Below are 26,956 nucleotides of genomic sequence, written 5' to 3' on the forward strand. Positions count from 1 at the left end.
GTAGTATATGCAGGCCTTTAATACACGTATGCCAAATCCAATGTTGTGTGAAAATATTATGGAACTTATTTCAACAAAACCAGCTATTAATGAATGAAAACCGTCTCCAGCAGATAGCAATTTCACAAGTAGAGAATAAGAGTAATTAGAGTACAGAAGCTGTGTGTGAACTCATTTCCCCAGTCTGAATACAATGGCAACACTGACATTGCTCTCTGGAGAATGAAAGGCAAATTTGAGCCCCAGACTGCGGTAAGGTTTGCCCCATGTGCATCCAAAATAACCTGAAAAAGATGAGAAAGAAATCCAGCACTACCTGCGCGGACATGGTCAATTTCACAAGCTCATGCAGCTAAGACTAATGCCCCTGTAAGCCCCCCCCCATTCGCATCTCGTCCACCGCCGTCATCCGATCGGCTGGGTTATTTGCTTTTTATCAGACGGAACAAATGCCAATGGAAATGAATTGGCCGTCCTCAGACAAGACAGGAAGTCTAACCATCTGGGTTTTACCTTTCCTGGCTTTCTATGGGGGAGCCGACGCAAAAAGGAAGGCTCCTCTCCAGAGCAGAACAGAGGTAGAGCACTGATAATGGGAGAAAGTAGTCCCCCTGTAGTACAGTTACATCTCACACGTCCCCTTGCTTTGGTATTTAGGCCTGCTCTGGCCCAGGTATCAAAGGAGTCCTCTGTCTGCTCTCACTAAAAGGATTTCTCTCTTTAAGTGTAAAAGGATGATTAGCCGTTTCTCTCTCTCTCACATTATGGATCCCCTGATCAGGCCGATGGGAGCTGTCTTTTCAAGGCAAACATTGGCCTGGAAAGCCTTTGAAAGCTGGTAAGGTCAGATTTACATGTGCATAGGGAGGAGGAAGCCCATGAGTGCAATGGACTACTAGGGTTCCATCCCGAGCACTGAAAGGACTGGGACCCAACTTCACTTTTAATTAGGGATCGTCATACAGTAAGAAAATAAGAAGACTACAGTACTGTATATCAATGACAGTGGCAGTGACCCCTCTTAGGGAAAGTTCATGAGATTGTAAACACATTATACGGAACTCATTGACCTTCACTATTTTTTATGTATTGTTTATTAAACAACATACAAATCCTTGAGTATGAACCTTATACACTGGCCTCTACTAAGGTCTCACCTCACAAAAAAAGTGTGTGGGTGGGGGGGGGGGGATTACGTTATTCTTGATATTAATTGCAAACCACAATATTATTTTTCAAGACAACATATTGATTTACTCGACTTTTACTGTAAAAATCTGTTTTGAAGACAATGTGATGACAGAAGACAAGAGCACAACACTCTTGGGTCTCCAGTGTCCTCTCAAATACTATTGAATAAAATCGTTCGGTGCCAACTTTAGAAATTGCCTATAATAATTCAGCCGCAATTTTCAGAGCTCTCATCACCATGAAAAATTAGACCCTTCCACCAGCACATACCAGACAGGATTTATTCAACTGGGGATGGTATTGAATATCTAAAGTGTCACACATAGGCCTAGAATTAACCGGAATCATGATGCATTGTCTTTATTGTGATGGGGAATAATCTTTGGACTCTATAATCTGTGGACTCACCAACTCTAATGAGCAGTACAGAGACTTACCTGTCTTTTGGGTTGTGCTGAGTGACATGTTCAACACCCATTTATGAAGGTAACACCTATAACATATGATATCTCCAGACTAGTTAGGAATTTCTATCTATTTAGATTATCTAAAAAGTACTCATGTTCCCTTTATGGTACAAACAGAGAACACTTTGTTTTTGGGAAATTGTGTTACGCAACAGCACTGGATTTACAGTACCAGTCAAAAGTTTGTACACACCTACTCATTCAAGACTTTTTCTGTACTTGTACTATTTTCTACATTGTAGAATAATAGTGAAGACATCAAAACTATGAAATAACACATATGGAATCATATAGTAACCAAAAAAGTGTAAAACAAACCAAAATATATGTTATATTTGAGATTCTTCAAAGTAGCCAACCTTTGCCTTGATGACAGCTTTGCACACTCTTGGAATTCTCTCAACCAGCTTCATGAGGTAGTCACTTGGAATGTGTTTCAATTAACAGGTGTGCCTTGTTAAAAGTTAATTTGTGGAATTTATTTTCTTCTAAATGTTTTTCAGCCAATCAGTTGTGTTGTGACAAGGTAGGGGTGGTATACAGAAGATATCCCTATTTGGTAAAAGACCAAGTCCATATTATGGCAAGAACAGCTCAAATAAACAAAGACAAATGACAGTCCATCATTACTTTAAGACATGTAGGTCAGTCAATCCAGAAAATGTCAAGAACTTTGAAAGTTACTTCAAGTGCAGTTGCTAAAACCATCAAGCGCTATGATGAAACTGACTCTCTTGAGGACCGCCACAGGAAAGGAAGACCCAGAGTTACCTCTGATGCAGAGGATAAGTTCATTAGAGTTAACTGCACCTCAGAAATTGCAACCCAAATAAATGCTGATAAATAAATACAGAGTTCAAGTAACAGACACATCTCAACAACTGTTCAGAGGAGACTGCGTGAATTGCTGCAAAGAAACCACTACTAAAGGACACAAATAAGATGAAAAGACTTGCTTCGGCCAAGAAACACGAGCAATGGACATTAGACCGGTGGAAATCTGTCTTTCGGTCTTGATGGTCCAAATTGTACATTTTTGGTTACAACCGTTGTGTCTTTATGAGATGCAGAGTAGGCGAATGGATGATTGCCACATGTGTGGTTACCACCGTGAAGCATCGAGGAGGAGGTGTGATGGTGTGGGGGTGCTTTGCTGGTGACACTGTCTGTGATCTATTTAGAATTCAAGGCACACTTAACCAGCATGGCCACCACAGCATTCTGCAGCGATACGCCACCCCATCTTGTTTGCGCTTAGTGAGACTATCATTTGTTTTTCAACAGGACAATGACCCAACACACCTCCAAGCTGTGTAAGGGCCATTTGACCAAGAAAGAGAGTGATGTTCAATGAACAATGCTTGGATGATGTGTCCTTGCCTGATATCTGAAGACATGCATTAGCTTTATGAGCGAGTACTTTGCTTGGCAAGCTAACAGCCTTGTGGTAACATTTTGTTCACTGCCAAAAATGTCAGTGTGGGGCTTGTTGTGATGTTGCTTAGTCCCTGGCTCTATTCTGACCTGCTTGGATACTACTAGCCTACTTGTCTACAAGGGTTTCCCAAACTCGGTTCTGGGGCACCCCCTGGGTGCACGTTAAGTTTTTTGCCCTAGCACTACACAGCTGATTCAAGTAACTCATTATCAAGCTTTGAATTATTTGAATCAGCTGTGTAGTGCTAGGGCCAAAAACAAAACGTTCACCCATGGGGGGCCCCAGGATCGTGTTTGGGAAACCCCGAATAGTGACCATCAAATGAAATGCAGACAAGCGCCACCCCCGAGGAGTGGAAGTCTCGAGGAACTGCCTTCCTTTATCGCAAACTGGTTGCCGGTGTTCGGCGTCGCCATATTTTCAATCCGAAGCTCTGAGAGGTAATATACTGTATATTTGAATCTAGTTTACCCCCGTTTAATTGCCCCTTTTTGCGTAGAAAAAATCAGAATGTTTAGATTGTAGTGTAGCTTTCAACACTTGTTGTATCGCGCGCATGTTATCATCTCGTGGAATGAATGCGGTACTATAGTTTGTGAACTACTGGGAGTTTTCCCCCGGCCACGGCTTGCTGGTGAGCGGCTAACGTTAGCAAGCTACTATAGCTAACTATCTTCTATGGTTGTGTGGCAAGGCGTAACCAAGGCACCGGGATAGAAATATGACATTATACTCCCGTAAGAATATTGAAGTAGCTAATACACACACTAGCTTTAACATTAATAAAATCTCAATGTGGACATTTTTTTTTACTATTCTGAACCACCGGTTTTAGCTAGCCTCGTCGATAAGTCCCAGAGCCACACTTTATTTAGCTAGGAAAACACCATGCTTGTGGCCTGATTACCGTGTGATAATCAATTAAATGTGCTTTTTCGTAACAAGTATAACTACCAATGTTGATGGAGCTAGTGCTAGCCTTAAATGGGTTTGAACCTTTTACAGATTTTTTTTTAAATGTAAAACTATAGATACTACTGGAACTAGCAAAGCGTTAGTGAATATCCAGCTAACTGTTAGTTAGCTAGATATTTAACGTTAGCTAGCCGGTTAGTTGATGAATATATCAATAGCTAGCGAGCTAACGTTAGCTATAATTCAAGCCAAGATTAGTTGGAAAGCTATCTTTAGGGGTCTATTGAATTACCTTTGTTGTATCTTGTACAGGTGTTTGACCAACTCGTCTAGATAGTTGGGTTTACATTTTGACAGCTGACATTCTGATGTTGAGTGTGAAGCTAAAGAGGACATTTTGTTGGAAGGCAAGTTATCTAGCTAGCCAGCTACCTAGCTAATTTGCGCTATGTCTCTTGTCTGACTAATATTCAATTAAAATAATACAACTTGTTTCTGTCTAGAAGCAATTAAATCCATATGATTAACAGCTCATCAATTTCTTGAATGATCACAAGCCTGACTCAAGCTCTGGCTATGTGTAGCCTATTACAGGGTAGCTGACTAAACTCAAATCCATGGTGAAAGAAGTTTCTGATGGAGTTGAGTTTAGTCAGCTAATTACAGGGGAATTCTAGCAAGGTAGCTATCTTTTGCCTCTTGTTTGCTTTCTGTGTTCAATTAGGTCCAGCACTCTACAAACAGTAACTTCTGATATGGAAATTAAGGAAGTGTAACCAGAGTTCACAATAATAATAGCTAATATGTTGGTATGACTCATGTAGCCACATTTTAAAAGGTCTGTGTCCCAGGCCCCATCACATTTTTTGGGCCGTGTATCACATCTTGGTTTGTAATGGTAGCTCCTCCACCCACCATTCAAGGTGAAACTATGTTACCTGGGCATCTATATTTATCAGGTGCAATATAGGCTAGGTGTACTCTCAGGGATCATGTCTCCCATGATCATTAGGCTAATGCCCCTCTCTCTGCCCTTGTTATTGTTGAAAGCCAGCTGCTATCTTTTCTAGGCCTATGCAATAATTTGAGTCTTTCAACGAAAATCAAATGTAGCCTATGTTTGTTCTAGTCTAGGTCTCATATGGGACAGTCCCAAATACTGAGATCAAGATCCCTTTGCATAGTTACATTTTTTTTTGGTGTGTGTAGAATGTCTCTGGTATTTTAGATTCGACTCCCTATTGTTATATGTTCACCTTTATCTATCAGGGGAACAAAGATCTGCCTTACGTGCTGGCACAGGCCTTGTGACTGGCTCTAACTTTGAGAGGAGCATGTGATCTGAAGTTAGTTTAGCTATGGTACTGTTTAACAAGACAGCTCACTTTAAGGTAGTGTGTTGGAAACGGGGGCCTTGGAGTCTCTGGAACAGTATTCTAACCAAAAAGTTATGCTGCAAAACACAATAGCTGTTGTTTCTGGTTCACCTCATACAATGCACAAGTCTTTGTTAAATTTTTATTATGCGCAGTGGCTTTGGTGTTTTGATTTGAGTGGAATGTGTCTAGTTTCAAGTTTTGGTATGTGAAGCCATTGTGATACTATGTGCCATTGTCATGTTGAGGCAATATGGGTTTGTGTGATTTTTGTTGTTGTTGAGTGTTTCCCTTTGTTGCAGTAATGACAATGGAACAGTTAGGAATAATATATTGTTATTATGAAGATCTAACCTACGTTTCCTTAAATGATTTCTGTAGCATACTACTACTGACCTTTATTATCGTCGTGTTAATCAATTATGTTTGTGATGCTTCATCTTTAGCTTGTATAGGCCTACAGGGTGAAATAAGGGTCAATAACTTTCACTGAAGGAAAGGACAGAAGGGTCTGTTCTTTAGTGGTGGGGGAATCTGTGAAGTTGAATATTGCAATATTATTTGAAGGTATTATAAATGTATTTATTTCTGGGTTGCACTTGTCTGCTGTACCTCCGTCAACTTCTCTGTAAATAGTGAACTAACTTGTTTTCATACATTTTATTTACATGACTGATCAAAACAAATGTTGTTTCTCTGCAGCTGACATAGGCCTATAGTGAGCAGTATGCTTTGGAAAATCGAATCGCGACACCGAATCACAATGCATATCGTAACGGCACCTAAGTGTCCTGATAATATTGTATTGTGAGGTCCCTGACAATTCCCAATCCTACAGTTCTTATAGTGTGCTGCAGGTATTATACCATTAGGTCTGCTGCACAGAATTCATTCTTCACACAGGACAGAGTGGCTGTCTCGTGTTTTTCTGAACTTAGGCAGTGATACTTAGGCAGGTGCTTCTACACCTGCATTGCTTGCTGTTTGGGGTTTTAGGCTGGGTTTCTGTACAGCACTTTGAGATATCAGCTGATGTAAGAAGGGCTATATAAATACATTTGATTTGATACTCCCCTCCCCTCCCTTGCTGTTGCTGTTTTTAAAATGGAAGTGGCACACAGTTACCATATACCTTTTACAGACAGACTTTACCGTATGTTGCCTGAAAAAATGTAAACCATTTTTTAGCGCTCAATTCATACTGTCTCGTTTGTACCACATTATTGCTTAGATAAGCCTTTTATCTTCTGTGCACATGCTGGCAACTTTAGGAGTGAGAGTAGACGTGGGTCCATGTTGGTGGATGTTTATTTTAATAAGTCCATTGTATGTATATATCATCACAAATAAATAATTATTAAATGGTTATGGGCAGGTCCTAAGAAACATAAAACTAAATGTATTTTCAAAATAATAGAATGGCATATTTTCAGTTGAATTATGTTACTGGTCAGTGCAGTCTATATGCTACGTGGCTGTGCCATGCACAGGAACTCAGTAGTTATTTTGTTCATTAAACAGACAAGACACACTTAGGCTACCCTGATCATAGTCAATACATATTTTATAGTAGGCTAAGAATAATATGGAATATAACAGAATCAAATATAAAGGACATTTTTCCCACACAACTTGTTTATGTTGAGTAACTTCATCATGATACATTGAAAATATAGATTGATATTATTTAAAGCATGTGTTTATATTTCACAACCTATGCATGCTTTTGTATGGAGCCAGATACCTGCCAAAAGGTTGAACATGCGTATCGTTAGGATCCTAAGGAAATCCTTGTGTGAAACATGACTGAAATACATACAATAGTACCTTTCAGAGTTTTGGCAGTGTCATCTCCCCAACAAAATAAACATACACCAAATGGCATGTGAGGAGTACCTCCCTGAACACGTGTAACACTGTGTGTCAGCAAAAAAAGAAATGTCCTCTCACTGTCAACTGTTTATTTTCAGCAAACTTAACATGTGTAAATATTTGTATGAACATTTGATTCAACAACTGAGACATAACGTGAACAAGTTCCACAGACATGTGACTAACAGAAATTGAATGTGTCCCTGAACAAACGGGGGGGGGGGGGGGGGGGTCAAAAGTAACAGTCAGTATCTGGTGTGGCCACCAGCTGCATTAAGTACTGCAGTGCATCTCCTCATGGACTGCACCAGATCTTGTTGTTAGATGTTACCCCACTCTTCCACCAAGGCACCTGCAAGTTTCCGGACATTTCTGGGGGGAATGGCCCTAGCCCTCACCCTCCGATCCAACAGGTCCCAGACGTGCTCAATGGGTTTGAGATCCGGGCTCTTCGCTGGTCATGGCAGAACACTGACATTACTGTCTTTCAGGAAATCACGCACAGAACAAGCAGTATGGCTGGTGGCATTGTCATGCAGGAGGGTCATGTCAGGATGAGCCTGCAGGAAGGGTACCACATGAGGGAGGAGGATGTCTCCCCTTTAACGCACAGCTTTGAGATTGCCTGCAATGATAACCAGCTCAGTCCGATGATGCTGTGACACACCGCCCCAGACCATGACGGACCCTCCAAATTGATCCCGCTCCAGAGTACAGGCCTCGGTGTAACGCTCATTCCTTCAACGATAAACGCGAATCTGACCATCACCCCTGGTGAGACAAAACTGTGACTCTTTAGTGAAGAGCACTTTTTGCCAGTCCTGTCTGGTCCAGCGACGGTGGGTTTGTGCCCATACGCGACGTTGTTGCCGGTGATGTCTGGTGTAGATCTTCCTTACAACAGGCCTACAAGCCCTCAATCCAGCCTCTCTCAGCCTGTTGCGGACAGTCTGAGCACTGATGGAGGGATTGTGCGTTCCTGGTGTAACTCGGGCAGTTGTTGTTGCCATCCTGTACCTGTCCCGCAGGTGTGATGTTCGGATGTACCGATCCTGTGGACGTGTTGTTATACGTGGTCTGCCACTGCGAGGACAATCAGCTGTCTGTCCTGTCTCCCTGTAGTGCTGTCTTAGGCGTCTCACAGTATGGACATTGCAATTTATTGCCCTGGCCACATCTGCAGTCCTCATGCCCAAGGCATGTTCACGCAGATGAGCAGGGACCCTTGGCATCCTTCTTTTGGTGTTTTTCAGAGTCAATAGAAAGGCCTCTTCAGTGTCCTAAGTTTTCAGAACTGTGACCTTAATTGCCTACCGTCTGTAAGCTGTTAGTCTCTTAACGACCGTTCCACAGGTGCATGTTCATTAATTGTTTATGGTTCATTGAACAAGCATGGGAAACAGTGTTTAAACCCTTTACAATGACGATCTGTGAAGTTAATTCGTAAAAATCAAAATATCTTTGAAAGACAGGGTGAGTTATTTTATATATATACTGCTCAAAAAAATAAAGGGAACACTTAAACAACACATCCTAGATCTGAATGAAAGAAATAATCTTATTAAATACTATTTTCTTTACATAGTTGAATGTGCTGACAACAAAATCACACAAAAATAATCAATGGAAATCCAATTTATCAACCCATGGAGGTCTGGATTTGGAGTCACACTCAAAATGAAAGTGGAAAACCACACTACAGGCTGATCCAACTTTGATGTAATGTCCTTAAAACAAGTCAAAATGACGCTCAGTAGTGTGTGTGGCCTCCACGTGCCTGTATGACCTCCCTACAACGCCTGGGCATGCTCCTGATGAGGTGGCGGATGGTCTCCTGAGAGATCTCCTCCCAGACCTGGACTAAAGCATCCGCCAACTCCTGGACAGTCTGTGGTGCAACGTGGCGTTGGTGGATGGAGCGAGACATGATGTCCAAGATGTGCTCAATTGGATTCAGGTCTGGGGAACGGGCGGGCCAGTCCATAGCATCAATGCCTTCCTCTTGCAGGAACTGCTGACACACTCCAGCCACATGAGGTCTAGCATTGTCTTGCATTAGGAGGAACCCAGGGCCAACCGCACCAGCATATGGTCTCACAAGGGGTCTGAGGATCTCATCTCGGTACCTAATGGCAGTCAGGCTACCTCTGGCGAGCACATGGAGGGCTGTGCGGCCCCCCAAAGAAATGCCACCCCACACCATGACTGACCCACCGCCAAACCGGTCATGCTGGAGGATGTTGCAGGCAGCAGAACGTTCTCCACGGCGTCTCCAGACTCTGTCACGTGCTCAGTGTGAACCTGCTTTCATCTGTGAAGAGCACAGGGCGCCAGTGGCGAATTTGCCAATCTTGGTGTTCTCTGGCAAATGCCAAACGTCCTGCACGGTGTTGGGCTGTAAGCACAACCCCCACCTGTGGACGTCGGGCCCTCATACCACCCTCATGGAGTCTGTTTCTGACCGTTTGAGCAGACACATGCACATTTGTGGCCTGCTGGAGGTCATCTTGCAGGGCTCTGGCAGTGCTTCTCCTGCTCCTCCTTGCACAAAGGCGGAGGTAGCGGTCCTGCTGCTGGGTTGTTGCCCTCCTACGGCCTCCTCCACGTCTCCTGATGTACTGGCCTGTCTCCTGGTAGCGCCTCCATGCTCTGGACACTACGCTGACAGACACAGCAAACCTTCTTGCCACAGCTCGCATTGATGTGCCATCCTGGATGAGCTGCACTACCTGAGCCACTTGTGTGGGTTGTAGACTCCGTCTCATGCTTCCACTAGAGTGAAAGCACTGCCAGCATTCAAAAGTGACCAAAACATCAGCCAGGAAGCATAGGAACTGAGAAGTGGTCTGTGGTCCCCACCTGCAGAACCACTCCTTTATTGGGGGTGTCTTGCTAATTGCCTATAATTTCCACCTGTTGTCTAATCCATTTGCACAACAGCATGTGAAATGTATTGTCAATCAGTGTTGCTTCCTAAGTGGACAGTTTGATTTCACAGAAGTGTGATTGACTTGGAGTTACATTGTGTTGTTTAAGTGTTCCCTTTATTTTTTTGAGCAGTATATGTATGTATGTATGTATGTATGTATGTATGTATGTGTATATATGAATGAATGAATGAAACTGCAATGAGTTAACTTGAAAACATGCAGGATAAATCTCAGTTGAGTTGACTTCATGTTTAGGTAGCTAATGTCATGGATTTGTTTGCCAGCCCAAGTCTAGATGGCATTAGCTGTGTTATGCCTACAACAGTGAAGTTTCAGTCCACTAGGTGTACCTCTACAGTATGGGCATATCTCTGGGTGACGTGGACATCGCCATTCATGCACCTTATCAAAATATAAGTTATTCAATATTGCACCATTCCGTTCTCTGGGCTCTGTTTGCAATCATAACCAGTAGTATCTACCAGGAATAATTAAACAGAATAATAAATGTTTGTTGAATCTATGAAATATATATGACCACTGGAGTCTTTGCCACTCAATATTTTGATTATTTATTTCATCTCTCATTCTTGCCAAAGCATATTCTGTAGGAGGGGTTAATTTGATATGATTTACATGAGTTGTGTCATGAACATATGTACTGTGAAATGAACAATGTAGAGGTTAAGTCTTAAGTCTGTTATAAGCTTATTCCCACACTTTACAATATCTCTGTTGCAGTGGTCTTAGGTAGTCTCCGTATAGGCTATTCTCTCCATCGCGACGCTGCTGCCTAGTTGAAGAGCTTGTGATCTCCATGCAGTGCCTTGGGAAAAGCACGCCTCAGAAGATGCCCTTCTGGAGGAATGAAACCATAGTCATTATACCCGACTGTAGGTCTATTTACCTATTAGCCAAATAAAGTGGAGGGCATGCATGATGCGTGCAACATATTTGAACATTTTAATTAATCCTTCATTCAGTTCAGTCATTATGTCATCCATTGTCATTTGTCTGAGTTGCAATAGGAACTAAATCAGAGAATAGAACTGTCTTATCCATATGTTTATTGAAATCCATGTGTGTATTCAAAATTATCTAAATTCTCAAGTTCTTTAGCATATCTTACAAAAAAATATATATTTCAACTTGTAGGCATTGCAATTTAGGCAAATGTTGGGTACTGGTGTCTTGTGGAATAGTTGTAGTACTCTATTTGCGTTTAAAAAGAAACCTTAGCTCACACGCCTCTAAATACATTTTCAACAAAATTGTTGAAGCACGTGCAGTGACTGATAGGGAAAACAGACCTGGCCATAAGAATAGGCTATAGATAGTCTTGACCATTTGGGACCCCTTGGCTATTTCAATCAGGACAGGTTCTAGCCAAGACAATCAATGTTTTGTCTCATTTATTACTGGCTATAGCCTCTGCGGGATGGGGTTGTGCAACGCAAATGGTTATAACAAGCCTACATACGGAATGGAATTCACTAATACAACAGTCAAAATGCCTAATATAAGACCAATAGTCTGTGCTCCCAAATACTGGAAAAAGTATGATTCATTACTCACCACAGTAGCCCCATGCGGCTCTAAAAATAAATAATGAACGCACGCTTAACCCGGAAGCCAGCCGCACCAATGTGTAGGAGGAAACACCGTACTCCTGGCGTTGCGCTCGGCCCGCCACAGGAGTCGCTAGTGCGTGATGGTACAGGAACATCCCTGCCGGCCAAACCCTCGCGCAACCTGGACGACACTGGGCCAATTGTGCGCCGCCCCATGGGTCTCCCGGTCGCGGCCGGCTGTGACAGAGGCTGGGCTCGAACTAGGTTCTCTAGTGGCACAGCTAGCACTGCAATGCAGTGCCTTAGACCACTGCGCCACTCTGGTGACGCCACTCAGGTCAATATAACTAACATTTCCAGAGCCTAGTTGTAAACTAACCAATATGTAGATTCAGTGAGAAGGAAAATCGGACATTAATTGATTTTATCAAGATCCCACACTTCTCTCAAAGCAGCGCGAAACGGTGCTGAAATAGTTGACCACACATGGGTAGGCTAGTGTTTTTAAATGTTCTATAACAATTGGATGACTGGGAGTTTCAGTAAGCAACAAGTTGATGCCTTCATTGCATTGGTCTACTTTATTCCAATATTTTAGTAATTTGGTTATTATTTATTCCCACAGTAATTCGTTATGCATTTGTCCAGTTGTGGTTAAGAAAATCGTGCATGTGGTGGGCTATGCAAAGAGATGGGTGAAGTGACATGGCTCGCAAAGTTTAGAACTGCCAGGAGGATAGTAGTAACGGGTGCTGCTTAGCAACCATCAAGGGCTTAAGAAAGTAGTGCTGCTAATGCCACCACAGCATTACGGCAACATTTCATACTAAGCCGTAGGCAAACTTTACCGCATTGGTTGGTTGGCGGAAATAAAAGTAGAGGCTTTGTCGCTGGCAATACCTTTCATATATAAAGAAAAGTTGGTGAAATGCTAAAGTTGGCGGAAAAACGTCTTGAATTAACCAAACTTGTAGTGTGGTCTTTTATTTTGCCTATTTACATGTAGCTAGAGGCCATGCTTTTCCCTGTTCATTGATTCAGTAGCAGAAAACCAATTTGCACAAATATTAATGAAGTTATCCTGCTAAATAAAAAATCCTGAATAAGCGCCCACATGGTGACCGTTTGGAATGGATAGGCTAAGATTCTACGATTGGCCGTGATGACAAACACCCGTTTCATATTGCTCCACACTATAGCTCAACCTATAGCTGATATAGGTGTCTGGACTCAAAGTAGGCCATAGGATTCAAAATACAGCGACGTGTTTGAAGCCATCAACATCACAAACAACGACAAAGTAGTAGTCAAAATACTTCAGGTACTGGCTCTGGACTTCTATTTCACTCCATTGAACAGTTACTGAGACCCAGTGTTTCTTTCAAATGGGGCGGCAGGTAGCCTAGTGGTTAGAGCATTGGACTAGTAACCGAAAGGTTGCAAGATCGAATCCCCGAGCTGACAAGGTACAAATCTGTCGTTCTGCCCCTGAACAAGGAAGTTCCTGGGCCGTCATTGAAAACAATTTGTTCTTAACTGACTTGCCCAGTTAAATAAAGGTAAAATTAAGTTAAAAAAAATGCCTTTAGCCATGTCGATGCAGCCAGTGAAATGCATCATGGGAGCGCAGCGGCTTCACAGCTCTAGTCCATCCGTGTGTGTGTTTCTCTCTCTGTTTGATGCATTTCTATGGTCTTCTTCTCTGCCCTGACCCGCAGGTCCTGAGGAGACAGCCTTTGCGTCCACCTGAACATGTCTGGCCCAGTCACCAGTCGATCCCGGGTTTACCCCGACGTGAACACACAGAGACCCCGGGAGTACTGGGACTACGAGTCACACGTTGTGGAGTGGGGGTGAGCTGAGCTAGCCATCAAGCCATGTGATTGGTCCATGGCAGCACCACACCCTTACCCAATTCAGTGTCAGACATACTGACGTACTACTCGCATCCTCTTCCTTCTCAAAACCTATTGGAGGAGGTCAGAGGGAAGGGACCTCTGGCTTTCTCATCCAATGGGTTTTGAGAAAGGGGATAGGAGAAAGGACGTGAGGAGTATGCAATTTAGATTCTCCCTATGAGATTTAGCTATGGCATGCTCCCTCATCTGGGCCATGTTCAGCAGAGCACGGCACAAGAGTGTGGAAATGGAGTGTTCACATATAAATATATGAAGTAGAACAAACATGCCTTATGTAGAGTAAGGACTCGCATCAGCTCTATTCATCACATTTCTATCTGCAATATTCCACCTACAACATGGCCCTGGTGTGTTGCAGTTCTAATTGAGAACTTGGAATCTGCCAGCTTTATCATCCCGTATCAGTGTTAACTCTGTTGGTGGAATCGTGGGCTTATCCGTCTTAACATTGTTGTGAATATTACTCATTGTTTTATTCTCTGTCTGACCCTCAGGAATCAAGATGACTACCAGCTGGTGCGAAAGCTAGGCCGGGGCAAATACAGCGAAGTGTTTGAAGCCATCAACATCACAAACAACGAAAAAGTAGTCGTCAAAATACTTAAGGTACTGGCTCTGGACTTCTATTTCACTCCATTGAACAGTTACTGAGACCCAGTGTTTCTTTCATATATATATATCTCAGCAAAAATAGAAACGTTCCTTTTTTCAGGACCCTGTCTTTCAAAGATAATTTGTAAAAATCCAAATAACAGATCTTCAATGTAAAGGGTTTAAACACTGTTTCCCCATGCTTGTTCAATGAACCATAAACAATTAACATGCACCTGTGGAACGGTCGTTAAGACATTAACAGCCTACAGACGTTAGGCAATTAAGGTCACAATTATGAAAACTTAGGACACTGAAGAGGCCTTTCTATTGACTCTGAAAAACACCAAAAGAAGGATGCCAAGGGTCCCTGCTCATCTGCGTGAACATGCCTTGGGCATGAGGACTGCAGATGTGGCCAGGGCAATAAATTGCAATGTCCATACTGTGAGACGCCTAAGACAGCACTACAGGGAGACAGGACAGACAGCTGATTGTCCTCGCAGTGGCAGACCACGTATAACAACACGTCCACAGGATCGGTACATCCGAACATCACACCTGCGGGACAGGTACAGGATGGCAACAACAACTGCCCGAGTTACACCAGGAACGCACAATCCCTCCATCAGTGCTCAGAATGTCCGCAATAGGCTGAGAGAGGCTGGACTGATGGCTTATAGGCCTCAACAACGTCGCGTATGGGCACAAACCAACCGTCACTGGACCAGACAAGACTGGCAAAAAGTGCTCTTCACTGAAGAGTCGCAGTTTTGTCTCACCGGGGGTGAAGGTCAGATTAGCATTTATCGTCGAAGGAATGAGCGTTACACCGAGGCCTGTACTCTGGAGCGGGATGGATGTGGAGGGTCTCTCATGGTCTGGGGCGGTGTGTCACAGCATCATCGGACTGAGCTGGTTATCATTGCAGGCAATCTCAACACTGTGCATTACAGGGAAGACATCCTCCTCCCTCATGTGGTACCCTTCCTGCAGACTCATCCTGACATGACCCTCCAGCATGACAATGCCACCAGCCATACTGCTCGTTCGTTGCGTAATTTCCTGAAAGACAGGAATGTCAGTGTTCTACTATGGCCAGCGAAGAGCCCGGATCTCACGTCTGGGACCTGTTGGATTGGAGGGTGAGGGCTAGCCCCCCCCCCCCCCCCCACAGAAATGTCTGGGAACTTGCAGGTGCCTTGGTGGAAGAGTGGGGTAACATCTCACAGCAAGAACTGTCAAATCTGGTGCAGTCCATGAGGAGGAGATGGACACACCAGATACTGACTGTTACTTTTGATTTTGACCCCCCCCCCCCCCCCCCTTTGTTCAGGGACACATTACTCCATTTCTGTTAGTCACATGTCTGTGGAACTTGTTCAGTTTGTCTCAGTTGTTGAATCTTGTTATGTTCATACAAATATTTACACATGTTAAGTTTGCTGAAAATAAATGCAGTTGCCAGTGAGAGGACGTTTCTTTTGCTGAGTTTCTTTTCATGTTATTTAGACAGTTGGAAACAGTAGGAGACAGGCAAGCGGGAATAACAGTAGGAACGGTGGAGACTGGGATTGAGCCCCAGTTTCCAGTTGAGCGAGACATATTACCACTAAACTACGGGCTCTGCACCTCAGACCCAAAGTTACTCACGCTGTGGATGGGCTTCAGTAAGGGCCTGGCAGCTAGCCTTTTGTTTATAATTTGGCCTATAGACTGTACAATGGGTTCCTGAGTGGCACAGCAGCCTATTGCACTGCATCTCAGTGCTAGAGGTGTCATTACAGACCCTGGTTCGATTCCAGGCTGTATCACAGCCGGCCGTGATTGGGAGTCCCATAGGGCGGCACATAATCGGCCCAGCATTGTTAGGTTTTGGCCGGGGTAGCCGTCGTTGTAAATAAGAATTTGTTCTTAACTGACTTGCCCAATTAAATAAACAATAAAGTACATATTCTGGGTAAGGCTTTCTAGATACTGCTCACAGCATGGTATTTCACAGAAGCACTGTCAAACTTTATTTTCCTTCCAATCTCCTGCATGTTCTTCTCTTGTGCCTAACAGCCAGTAAAGAAGAAGAAAATCAAGCGAGAAATCAAGATTCTAGAAAACCTGCGAGGCGGCCCCAACATTATCACACTTCTAGACATCGTCAAGGATCCAGTGGTCAGTTTCTCCACCTACTAATAATACATGCCATCATGCTGCTCCGTACATATCATATGACATTTGTCACCACTCTCGCTGAAAATCCAGACGACTCTGGTATGCATCCGCTATGTAATGGTTTTACTAAACATATTTGGTCTGTGTTTATGAACATTTCAAAAATGCATTTTGTCTTATGATTGCAGTCCCGGACTCCAGCCCTGGTTTTTGAACACGTTAACAACACAGACTTCAAGGTAAGTAGCATCATTTGTTTCCATTCAGAATGGAAGCCTTCGCTTTAACCGCACATGTCATTCTAGTGAACCGTTTTTCTTTCTTTTTCGTTTCTTGTAGCAATTATATCAAACGCTATCAGACTACGACATACGGTTCTACATGTACGAGATCTTAAAGGTAAGACCTAATTATGGGGGGGTAGACAGCGAATGGCTGTCCATTTAAAAGTGCGTCTATATATACACTACCGTTCAAAGTTTGGTCGCTTAGGAATGTCCTTGTTTTTGAAAGAGAAGCACATTTTTTTGGTCCATTTTAAAATAACATCAAATTGATCAGAAATACAGTGTAGACATTGTTAATGTTGTAAATGACTATTGTAGCTGGAAATGGGTGACTTTTAATGGAATATCTACATAGGCGAACAGAGGCACATTATCAGCAACCATCACTCCTGTGTTCCAATGGCACGTTGTGTTAGTTAATCCAAGTTTACCATTTTAAAAGGCTAATGGATCATTAGAAAACCCTTTTGCAATTATGTTAGTACAGCTGAAAACTGTTGTTCTGATTAAGGAAGCAATAAAACTGGCCTTTAGACTAGTTTAGTATCTGGAGCATCAGCATTTGTGGAATCGATTACAGGCTCAAAATGGACAGAGACAAAGACCTTTCTTCTGAAACTCGTCAGTGTGTTCTTGTTCTGAGAAATGAAGGCTATTCCATGTGAGAAATTGCCAAGAAACTGAAGATCTCGTACAATGCAGTGTACTACTCACAGAACAGAACAAACTGTCTCTAACCAGAATAGAAAGAGTGGGAGGCCCCAGTGCACAACTAAGCAAGAGGAGAAGCACATTAGAATGTCTAGTTTGAGAAAGAAACAGACACCTCACAAGTCCTCAACTGGCAGCTTCATTAAATAGTACGTGCAAAACACCAGTTTCAACAGTGAAGAGGCGACTCCGGAATGCTGGCCTTCTAGGCAGAGTTGCAATGAGAAAACCATATCTAAGACTGGCCAATAAAAAGAGAAGATTAAGATGGGCAAAAGAACAGACACTGGACAGAGGAACTCTGCCTAGAAAGCCAGCATTCCAGAGTCGCCTCTTCATTGTTGATGTTAAGACTGGTGTTTTGCGTGGCAAAACTGTGGCACTGTGTTGTGACACAACTGCACATTTTAGTGGCCTTATATTGTCCCCAGCACAAGGTGCACCTGTGTAATGATCATGCTGTTTAATCAGCTTCCTGTCAGGTGGATGGATTATCTTGGCAAAGGAGAAATGCTCACTAACAGGGATGTAAACGACACCTGCCACTTACATTAAATGTCACAAGCATATTATCCACCTGGTACTGGACTGTTATGTTAGAGTGGAGTCAGGCTGCATCAATGACATTATGGCCTGACATCGGTAGGTTATAGGCCAGTAACTTGCATTCACCTCTGAGATTAGCCTGCATTCTGATGCACGGTTCCTGTACTGTATTTAGGACATGTTATAGAGCTTTAGGGAGGACTAGGGTGGGGAGCATCTAGTCAGTCTCTCTCCCGCTGGGGAGGGGATTTAGCCTAGCTGCTACAGTGTTCATTTTGGCAGCTGTGTTAGATTGTTTTAGTCTTGGTCACGTTTTAGCAATTTTATCCTTCGTTAGTTTTTAGTTATCAATCGACTAAAACGCTGGACAATTTGTCTAGTTTTAGTCACAGTGCATTTTCTTCCCATTTAAATAATTAATATTTGCCCTTAACGTTCATAATTGGCACAATCAGATAGCCTTGTCCAACTAGGCCTACTGTCCCCTCTTATACCTTAACTGGCAACATTGATATTGTGGCAGATTGTAACCAATGCCAGCCATAATAACCATACAGGCTATAAAGCCTTGGCTACATGCTAAACAATTGGAGGGGGGTAAATAACTGTGATTTCACTGAAAAGTGTAGAATCTGAGCTTTCCAACAATGCTAGAAGTATTACTGTACTCTTAAAATTCAGCAAATAGCATTTTGTTTTTCCAGTCGGATAAAAGGAACTACAACTCTCATTTGCAGACCTCGAGAGTGGCAAAACAGATGAATAACGGCGCATGTGGCAAAATAGATCTTCTCATGTGATCAGAGCAAAAATTGCCTATACGAAAGCAAAGATTATCAAAGACATTGTTTCTAATTGAGGGAAGTTGCAATTAAAGTGTCCTGGCTTTGCGGCAGTTCGAAAGAGGCGAGTGATTGAATGACCTCCCTGGAACTGTGTGTGTGGAAGAGCCGGCTTTGCTCAAGCAGCCCGCGCATCTGAAAGAAGTTATCAGCCATTGAGAGGATAGGATTAAATATTCTGAGAAGCCATGCATGCTTATGATTGGACAAAACAGTTGTAAAGGAGACTCAATGTTTTCGTGAACAAAAATGAAAAGTAATTTTAAATGTTAATTTAGTAATAGTTTTTTCCCCAGGGTGTCTTATAGTCATTCGTTTTTGTCAGGAAAAATAGATGGTTGACAAGTATTTTTCGTTGTAGTTCTTGACGAAATTAACTGAGCCGCTGCTGAGGGCATCTCTTCACTGTGGCGAGCAGGATCTCTGAGCTGGGCAGGCGAGGAAGAGGCAACCCATATGTAGGAGATGTGCTAAAAGCATGAGGATTTATGAGTGGACAGGCCTGACACATTGTGCCTCTCTGTACTCCCAGCCCAACCCCTGCTCAGCTAGGAGTATTTATATCACAGCTGCTTTTCACACCTGAGACTTCATCACTTTATTATGTAGCCTGTATGGATGGATGAAAACCTGCTGGTTTTATATTTATTTTAATAAAAATTAACCATATACCAAATTTGACTCTGAGGACAATGGGAAGATACTGTACTTTTGTCATCTTTCTATCTATAAATGGCTGGTGGTGGATTACAGTATTATGGTCTGTCACAGGGTTCACCATGGTTTGCTGCTCTATGACAGCTCTTTCTCAGTGGTAGCAGTCTTGTTGATACCTGCTGCCAAGCTAAGGTGTGCTAAGCTGGATCATGGAAAGCTCTCCCCAGCCCACAAGCACGGAAAAGCATCTGCTCCTGTCCTTATCCCACAGACTTGGCCTTTTCACATATCTGATGCTCTCTCCCTGGCCTCACTGATGTAGCTGTCAGAGATCTGGAATTAAGGATAGGAATCCCAATCCATGGTTGTTAGCCTATAGAATAGTAGTGATCTCAGATTATGGGACAAAAACCTGCAGCTCTCTGGGAGAAGGGTTGATGAAGATTACTGGCCTATAGTGTCATCTGTGCTTTCCAGTAGGATTATTGTATTTAAAATGGATTTATTAAATCAATTTAAGTGCTGTGTAGGGCTATATGCTGACAGTGGGAAAGCAAATGAATCATTACACCATCACCACTGATGATACTCAATAGGTGTTGGCCAAGTATTTTCCATGATGTTTACGTCAGTAGGACTGAATGCAGCCGTAAAGATGACTGACGGGGCTATTGTCCCCGCTTAATTGGCTGGAATACGTGAGAGGGACCTGTTATTCGCCTGAACACTGGCATTTTTGTTTTCCGTTGCACAACTTTCTACCTGTTTCCTAGTTTACCTGAGCCAGTTGCCAGCTGTTTCTGCTCTCATCTCTCCTCTCTGTTCCCACCCACAGGCCCTGGACTACTGTCACAGTATGGGCATCATGCACAGAGACGTCAAGCCACACAACGTCATGATTGACCACGAACACAGAAAGGTACTGGCCTGTTTCTCCCTTTTTCCTCCCTTCTTTCCCTGATTGGCTGACTTACTCCACCAAAGACCAACGTATGGGGGGAGTATTGCCCCACAGTGTGCGACTTGTTTAGTTGGTTCACGAAGCACCCGGTCTCATCTGTGATTGGTCCAATTGTAACATACAAGGCATTTAGCCAATCGTTGATCAAGGCACTTAACCCTAATTTGCTCCAGAGGTGCCGTACTACTATGCCTGACCCTGTAAAACAACCCGTCACTGCACCTATCTGGTGTGTGTGACAATACACCATCTTTTTCTTTTTTTACCTTTTTCATTCAGTTAGTAGGATATTTCATGTTGCCTCCTGAGGTAAGACACATTTCAGAGAGTCTTTGGTTTATTTTTCTAATATAATTTTTATTTAAGGTTTTGTCCTGCATTGTGACTTGAAAGTGTAGAAATCTAATTAATTGATCATCTGATTCTGTATACACAAATAACAACATTCATGTATTCCACCCACATGCATATCTGCTAAGTTTCAGACAATCTCCTGAGTGTTTGTTTGATCTATCTGTGACTATAAAGTCCTGGCTGTTTGGTTCTAGTGATGTAGCTGTTGATTGGTTGTTTTCTAGCTTCGCCTTATAGACTGGGGTTTGGCAGAGTTCTACCACCCTGCTCAGGAGTACAACGTACGAGTGGCGTCCCGATACTTCAAGGGTCCAGAGCTGCTAGTCGACTACCAGGTCAGGCAGTTCTCTGGGTTTTTAGAACATTTGCCCCGGTGCCGTTGACTGTGCCCTGATGCTGTTGACTGTGTTCCTGTATAGATGTACGACTACAGTTTAGACATGTGGAGCTTGGGCTGCATGCTGGCAAGTATGATTTTCAGGAAGGAGCCTTTCTTCCACGGACACGACAACTACGACCAGGTGAGAGCTCAGCCACCATTTCAAATCAACCAAACTATATTTTGTATTTATTTTTTTTTTTTTTTTAATTTTTTTATTTCACCTTTATTTAACCAGGTAGGCAAGTTGAGAACAAGTTCTCATTTACAATTGCGACCTGGCCAAGATAAAGCAAAGCAGTTCGACAACATACAAAAACACAGTTACACATGGAGTAAAACAACATACAATCAATGATGCAGTAGAAAAAAAAATAAATAAATAAATAAAATAAATATATCAATCAATTACATTGTATCTGTATAGTTCTTTAACTAAAATGTCAGTTTTAATAGTAACCTGGCCTTAACCCCCAAAGAGAAGACAGAATATTACTTTATTGTCCTATGCACACATGTCCAATGTTAATGTGTGTACTGCTATATCCTAACCCCTCGTGTGTGTATATATATATATGTGTGTGTATGTGTGTATATATATGTATGTGTGTATATATATATATATATATATATATATATATATATATATATATATATATATATATATATGTGTATATGTATATGTGTATATATGTGTATATGTATATATGTGTATATGTATATATATGTATGTGTGTATATGTATATATATGTGTGTATATGTATATATATATGTGTATATGTGTGTATATATATGTATATGTGTGTATATGTATGTATATGTATATATATGTGTATATGTATATGTATGTATATATGTGTGTATATATGTATATGTGTATGTATATGTGTATATGTGTGTATATATATATATGTGTGTGTGTATATATATGTATGTATGTATGTATGTATGTATGTATGTATGTATGTATGTATCAAATCAAATTTATTTTTATATAGCCCTTCGTACATCAGCTGATATTCTCAAAGTGCTGTACAGAAACCCAGCCTAAAACCCCAAACAGCAAGCAAAGCATGTGAAAGAAGCACGGTGGCTAGGAAAAACTCCCTAGGAAAAACTCCCTAGAAAGGCCAAAAACCTAGGAAGAAACCTAGAGAGGAACCAGGCTATGAGGGGTGGCCAGTCCTCTTCTGGCTGTGCAGGGTGGATATTAAAACAGAACATGGTCAAAATGTTAAAATGTTAAAATGTTCATAAATGACCAGCATGGTCAAATAATAATAATCATAGTAGTTGTCGAGGGTGCAACAAGCACGTCCGGTGAACAGGTCAGGGTTCCATAGCCGCAGGCAGAACAGTTGAAACTGGAGCAGCAGCACGGCCAGGTGGACTGGGGACAGCAAGGAGTCATCATACCAGGTAGTCCTGAGGCATGGTCCTAGGGCTCAGGTCCTCCGAGAGAAAGACAGAAAGAGAGAAAGAGAGAATTAGAGAGAGCATATTTAAATACACACAGGACACCGGATAAGACAAGAGAAATACTCCAGATGTAACAGACTGACCCTAGCCCCCCGACACATAAACTACTGCAGCATAAATACTGGAGGCTGAGACATGTATGTGTGTGTGTGTGTATGTATATATATATATACATATACATATATATGTACATATACATATATATGTACATATATATATATATATATATATATATATATTATATATGTATATATACACACACATATATATATATACACATATACATACACATATACATATATACATACACATATACATATATACATACACATATACATATATACACACATATATACACATATATATACATACATACATATACATATATGTATATGTATATATATGTATGTGTATATGTATGTGTGTGATGTTCAGACAGCAGGTGCTGCCCCCCAGTGTTTAATGCATGTCAGTCTCGTTTGTTTTGCAGCTTGTACGAATCGCAAAAGTCCTGGGCACAGAAGACCTTTATGACTACATTGATAAATACAACATCGAGCTAGACCCACGGTTCAACGACATTCTGGGCAGGTAGGTTGATCTCAAATCTCCATGTTAGTGTTGCGTCTATCTGTCAGCGTGTTTGAAGGTGTCAGTTTGAGCAAGACGAGGCATAGAATCACATGAGTAGTTTTGTGGGATGCAAGGTGATTTGTGGATCAGCGATTCAGCACATACCCAACTGCAACACACTAACACTTACCGTGTGACCATTTATGCTCTGTCAAGTGGTGGGAGAGGTTTGAGGAGAGGCTGTGTCCATGTTGTATTGTTGCTGATTGTTTCGTCTCTTTTTGTTACCCAGACATTCCCGTAAACGGTGGGAGAGGTTTGTGCACAGTGAGAACCAGCACCTGGTGAGCACCGAGGCTCTGGACTTCCTGGACAAGCTGCTGCGCTACGACCACCACGCTCGCCTCACAGCCCGGGAGGCCATGGACCAGCCCTACTTTTGTGAGTTGCACCTCATTATCCATCTCTCTCACACCCACTCACTGTGGACCAGCCCTAGTTCTGTGAGCTGCACCTCATTATCCCATCTCTCTCACACCCCACTCACCGTGGACCAGCCCTAGTTCTGTGAGCTGCACCTCATTATCCATCTCTCTCACACCCACTCACCGTGGACCAGCCCTAGTTCTGTGAGCTTTAACGTTACCTCCCTGTTATCCATAGTTTCCGTGTCAGTTTTTCCAGTCTACACTGGAATATATTGGACTGTCATGAATCTCTGCACGCCATTTGTGTATTCAATGACGTGTTATGTTTGCTTGTGTGATTGTCATGGAGTTTGTCTCTCTGTCAGACCCCATTGTGAAAGACCAGGCGAGAATGGGCTCTACATCAGGGCTGTCGACTGGTTCAACCCCAGTCAGCTCCTCCAGTATGATGACAGGTAACACACACAGGGTCTGATGATATGTCTGCAAAGGAGGATGGTTATTGAGTAAAAACAGAATCAATTCTTGTGTGATATTTTGTAATGGAGGAAGTCCCCAGCCACTTCCTCTGATGCGGTTTTCTTCATCTTTTAATTTCTCTTCTCCAGGCATCACCTCCATGTCCTCGTCGCAGCCCCTGGCTAATGTGGCGGGCTCTCCTGTGATCTCCTCCCCCAGTGCTCTGGCCACTCAGGTCCCAGCCGCTGCCGGGGCCCAGCCCTGAACGGTGCCCTGGGATGGACCCTCTGTCTGGCCTGGCCTACCCAACCAACAACCATTTTTATGTTGAGTATAACAAAGGAAAAGATATTAGGTTCCCCCCTTTTCTTCTTTGTTTTCTTCCATTTCATACAATAATTCTATATTGAGATCCGGGGGAGAGAGAAGAGAACAAACATTACTTGCGTCTGTCTGGATAAAAACTGTAGCTGCGTTCTTTCATGATGACGGTGTCTAGAAATGCAACAATGTAGAAAGTAAGCAAAATGGATAATAAAAATAATTGTATATGTCCCTAAAGTACATGTTTGTTTGAGGTTGTTTTCTATGGGTCGGAGGTTTTTGGTTTTTTAACAACCGATGGTGGTCACATCAAATGACTCATGGGCTGCTTGTAAACACTTTGTTAAATACGTTTTCTGTTGGTCATATTTTCATCATTGAATGGCACCCCGGATTGAGTTATTTCAGTGTCATCTCTAATGTTTTTATCACGAGGCAGTTTCACAATGATTATGCTTGTTGTTTGGTTGTGGCTATTTCAGGCTCATTGATCAAACTTTTTGTACAAGGGTTACGGTGACATATGACTGTGTTTATAAAATGTATTCAATAAGCCCATGTTGTTTTTACTACATCCAGTGTGTAGTTCCCTCTAGTTTAAGAGACTTCACTGACCCATTTGTTTTGTTAACTTGTGTTTGAAACTGAGATGGAAAGTGGAGACCATGGAGAAAGTCCAGTTGGGTTGATAAGAGGCTTACTTTTCTCTAAATCTGCTTGCTGAGTTGCTTACCTTACAGAGAACTCAGGCAAGGAAAGCACCCAGAATGAATAATTCATCTCCTTTTTTTTGTACAATTGAATAATTAAACAACCATGTAAGTAGATGCATCAATGAGACCAGGAATGGACTCTAACTCTGTAGCTAGAGGTGTATTCTGAGATTCAATTTGGTTTAATAGATTCAGAACTGGGTGAGTTAGGGCTCTATTAAATCTGTTAGTGTGATTATGACATTTAAAAGGCAATCGTCCTGCTTTAGCTGAGATTGCATATATCGTCTCAATCGGAAATGACCTTCATTTATATTAACACTTCAGCGATCCAGGTTGAATAAAGCCCTTACTGTAAATAATGGCCTGAAAGGCTGCAGCTCAGTGTTCAGTATCTGTCAGGAAGGACTAGGAGTGAACACACCCCCAGGGTTGTGTTCAGAAGGGAATAAACATTTTGAAACTGGAAGGTACTATCTGAACTGGTACAGTATGAACACAACTTTTTTTGTTTTCCGTTGCAAAAGAATGTGCCTTAGAGGCGGACACTTACGAGAACCTGTAGATTTGGTCATGTCAAGTGGAGAAGACCCGGCCCTCAAGCAATGCAGTCTCCCTAACAGTGGGTACATTCAACAGCAGTACATGTTATCTATTAGATTGAGTACTGCTGAGGGGGTTTTCCCTGCTGTGAGTGAGTCACAAGGAGGATAGTGTTACAAAGTCAGTCCTCTGGTTAATTGATACAGGCAACCTTTACTGGATGAGGAGCAGAGCACCCACCTAGATCTCACTGAGTCCTGGGTCAGTGCTGGGTCCACGGGTAGCTGTGGCCTAATTACCTATATAGTGTTCTACATTTGACCAGGGCCTATAGGGGGGATCAAGTTGGCATTTGGGACACAGCCTGGGAATCTAAACCCAACGTAGTCTTCCCATGCTAGCCCAGAGTCTCCCTACTATCTGGGGAAGGTTAGGAAGGGAAACGGCACAGGAACCATGGGGCCCTGGACCTGCCAGCTGAGTAAGAGAATTGGGGTGACGTGGAGGGCTGAAATGTGTGGGCCCCTACACAGACAAGTGAGACAGTTTTTTGGGGGGGACTTGTGTGTTGACCTCGTAGTAGACTTATGGGGGTTGACCTGAGGTAACGGGCTTTCAAGACCTCTGTTTATATCTGTTGCTAAAGTCTCATCTTTCCACGTTCTGATTGCCCACATTGAGTAAAATAACTGATGAATTTCCACTAGATAGCATACTTACAAAATCAATTGGCCATTGTAAAAATACAAACTTAATTTAAGAGGGTTAGGCATACGGTTACCAGTGTGGATAAAAATCTGATTAAGAAATTGTAGAAATAGGCTGGATTTGACTTTGTGGCTGTGGTAACTAGTGACGACACAGCCAGAGGAAGTTGGCGATGAATTGATTGATTGGGTGAAAGGTCTGTGGGAGCAGTTTACAGGATGTCATGTGTGCAACTAAAGGTGAAAAAAAAACCTCAAGATAACCTTTACTCTACACACTCATATAAAGCTCGCCTTCCATTTTGGCAAATCTGACCATAACTCTATCCTCCTGATTCCTGCTTACAATCAAACAGGAACTACCAGTGACACACTCAATAGGGAAGTGGTCTGATGACTCGGATGCTACATACTGGACCGTTTTGCTAGCACAGACTTGAATATGTTCTGGGACTCATGCGATGGCATTGAAGAGTTTAACACATCAGTCACCGGCTTCATTAATAAGTGCATCGACGATGTCGTCCGCACAGTACGGTGCGTACATATCCCTACC

General features: G+C 42.5%; 1 protein-coding gene across 3 annotated transcripts; it reads left to right on the forward strand.

Annotated features, from left to right (window-relative positions):
• Positions 1-3,373: 3,373 nt before the first annotated feature.
• zgc:86598 (Casein kinase II subunit alpha) lies at positions 3,374-24,990 on the forward strand. 3 transcript variants are annotated; one of them, XM_014142712.3, is made up of 13 exons: positions 3,374-3,536; positions 13,479-13,613; positions 14,174-14,285; positions 16,335-16,436; positions 16,625-16,675; positions 16,776-16,835; positions 20,315-20,398; positions 21,019-21,129; positions 21,214-21,315; positions 23,144-23,244; positions 23,519-23,667; positions 24,020-24,109; positions 24,263-24,990. In XM_014142712.3, exons 2-13 carry the CDS (start codon positions 13,513-13,515, stop codon positions 24,376-24,378), a joined length of 1,179 nt encoding a protein of 392 aa, XP_013998187.1. In that variant the 5' UTR covers positions 3,374-3,536; positions 13,479-13,512; the 3' UTR covers positions 24,379-24,990. The 3 variants fall into 3 exon arrangements, with proteins under 3 accessions (XP_013998187.1, XP_013998188.1, NP_001134812.1); XM_014142713.3 differs by lacking the exon at positions 3,374-3,536 and adding an exon at positions 10,942-11,082; NM_001141340.2 differs by lacking the exons at positions 3,374-3,536; positions 24,020-24,109 and having other exon boundaries at positions 13,477-13,613; positions 23,519-23,625; positions 24,405-24,671.
• Positions 24,991-26,956: the final 1,966 nt, after the last annotated feature.

Source organism: Salmo salar, chromosome 14, assembly GCF_965601325.2.
Source record: "Salmo salar chromosome 14, fSalSal1, whole genome shotgun sequence".
Taxonomy (NCBI): Eukaryota; Metazoa; Chordata; class Actinopteri; order Salmoniformes; family Salmonidae; genus Salmo; species Salmo salar.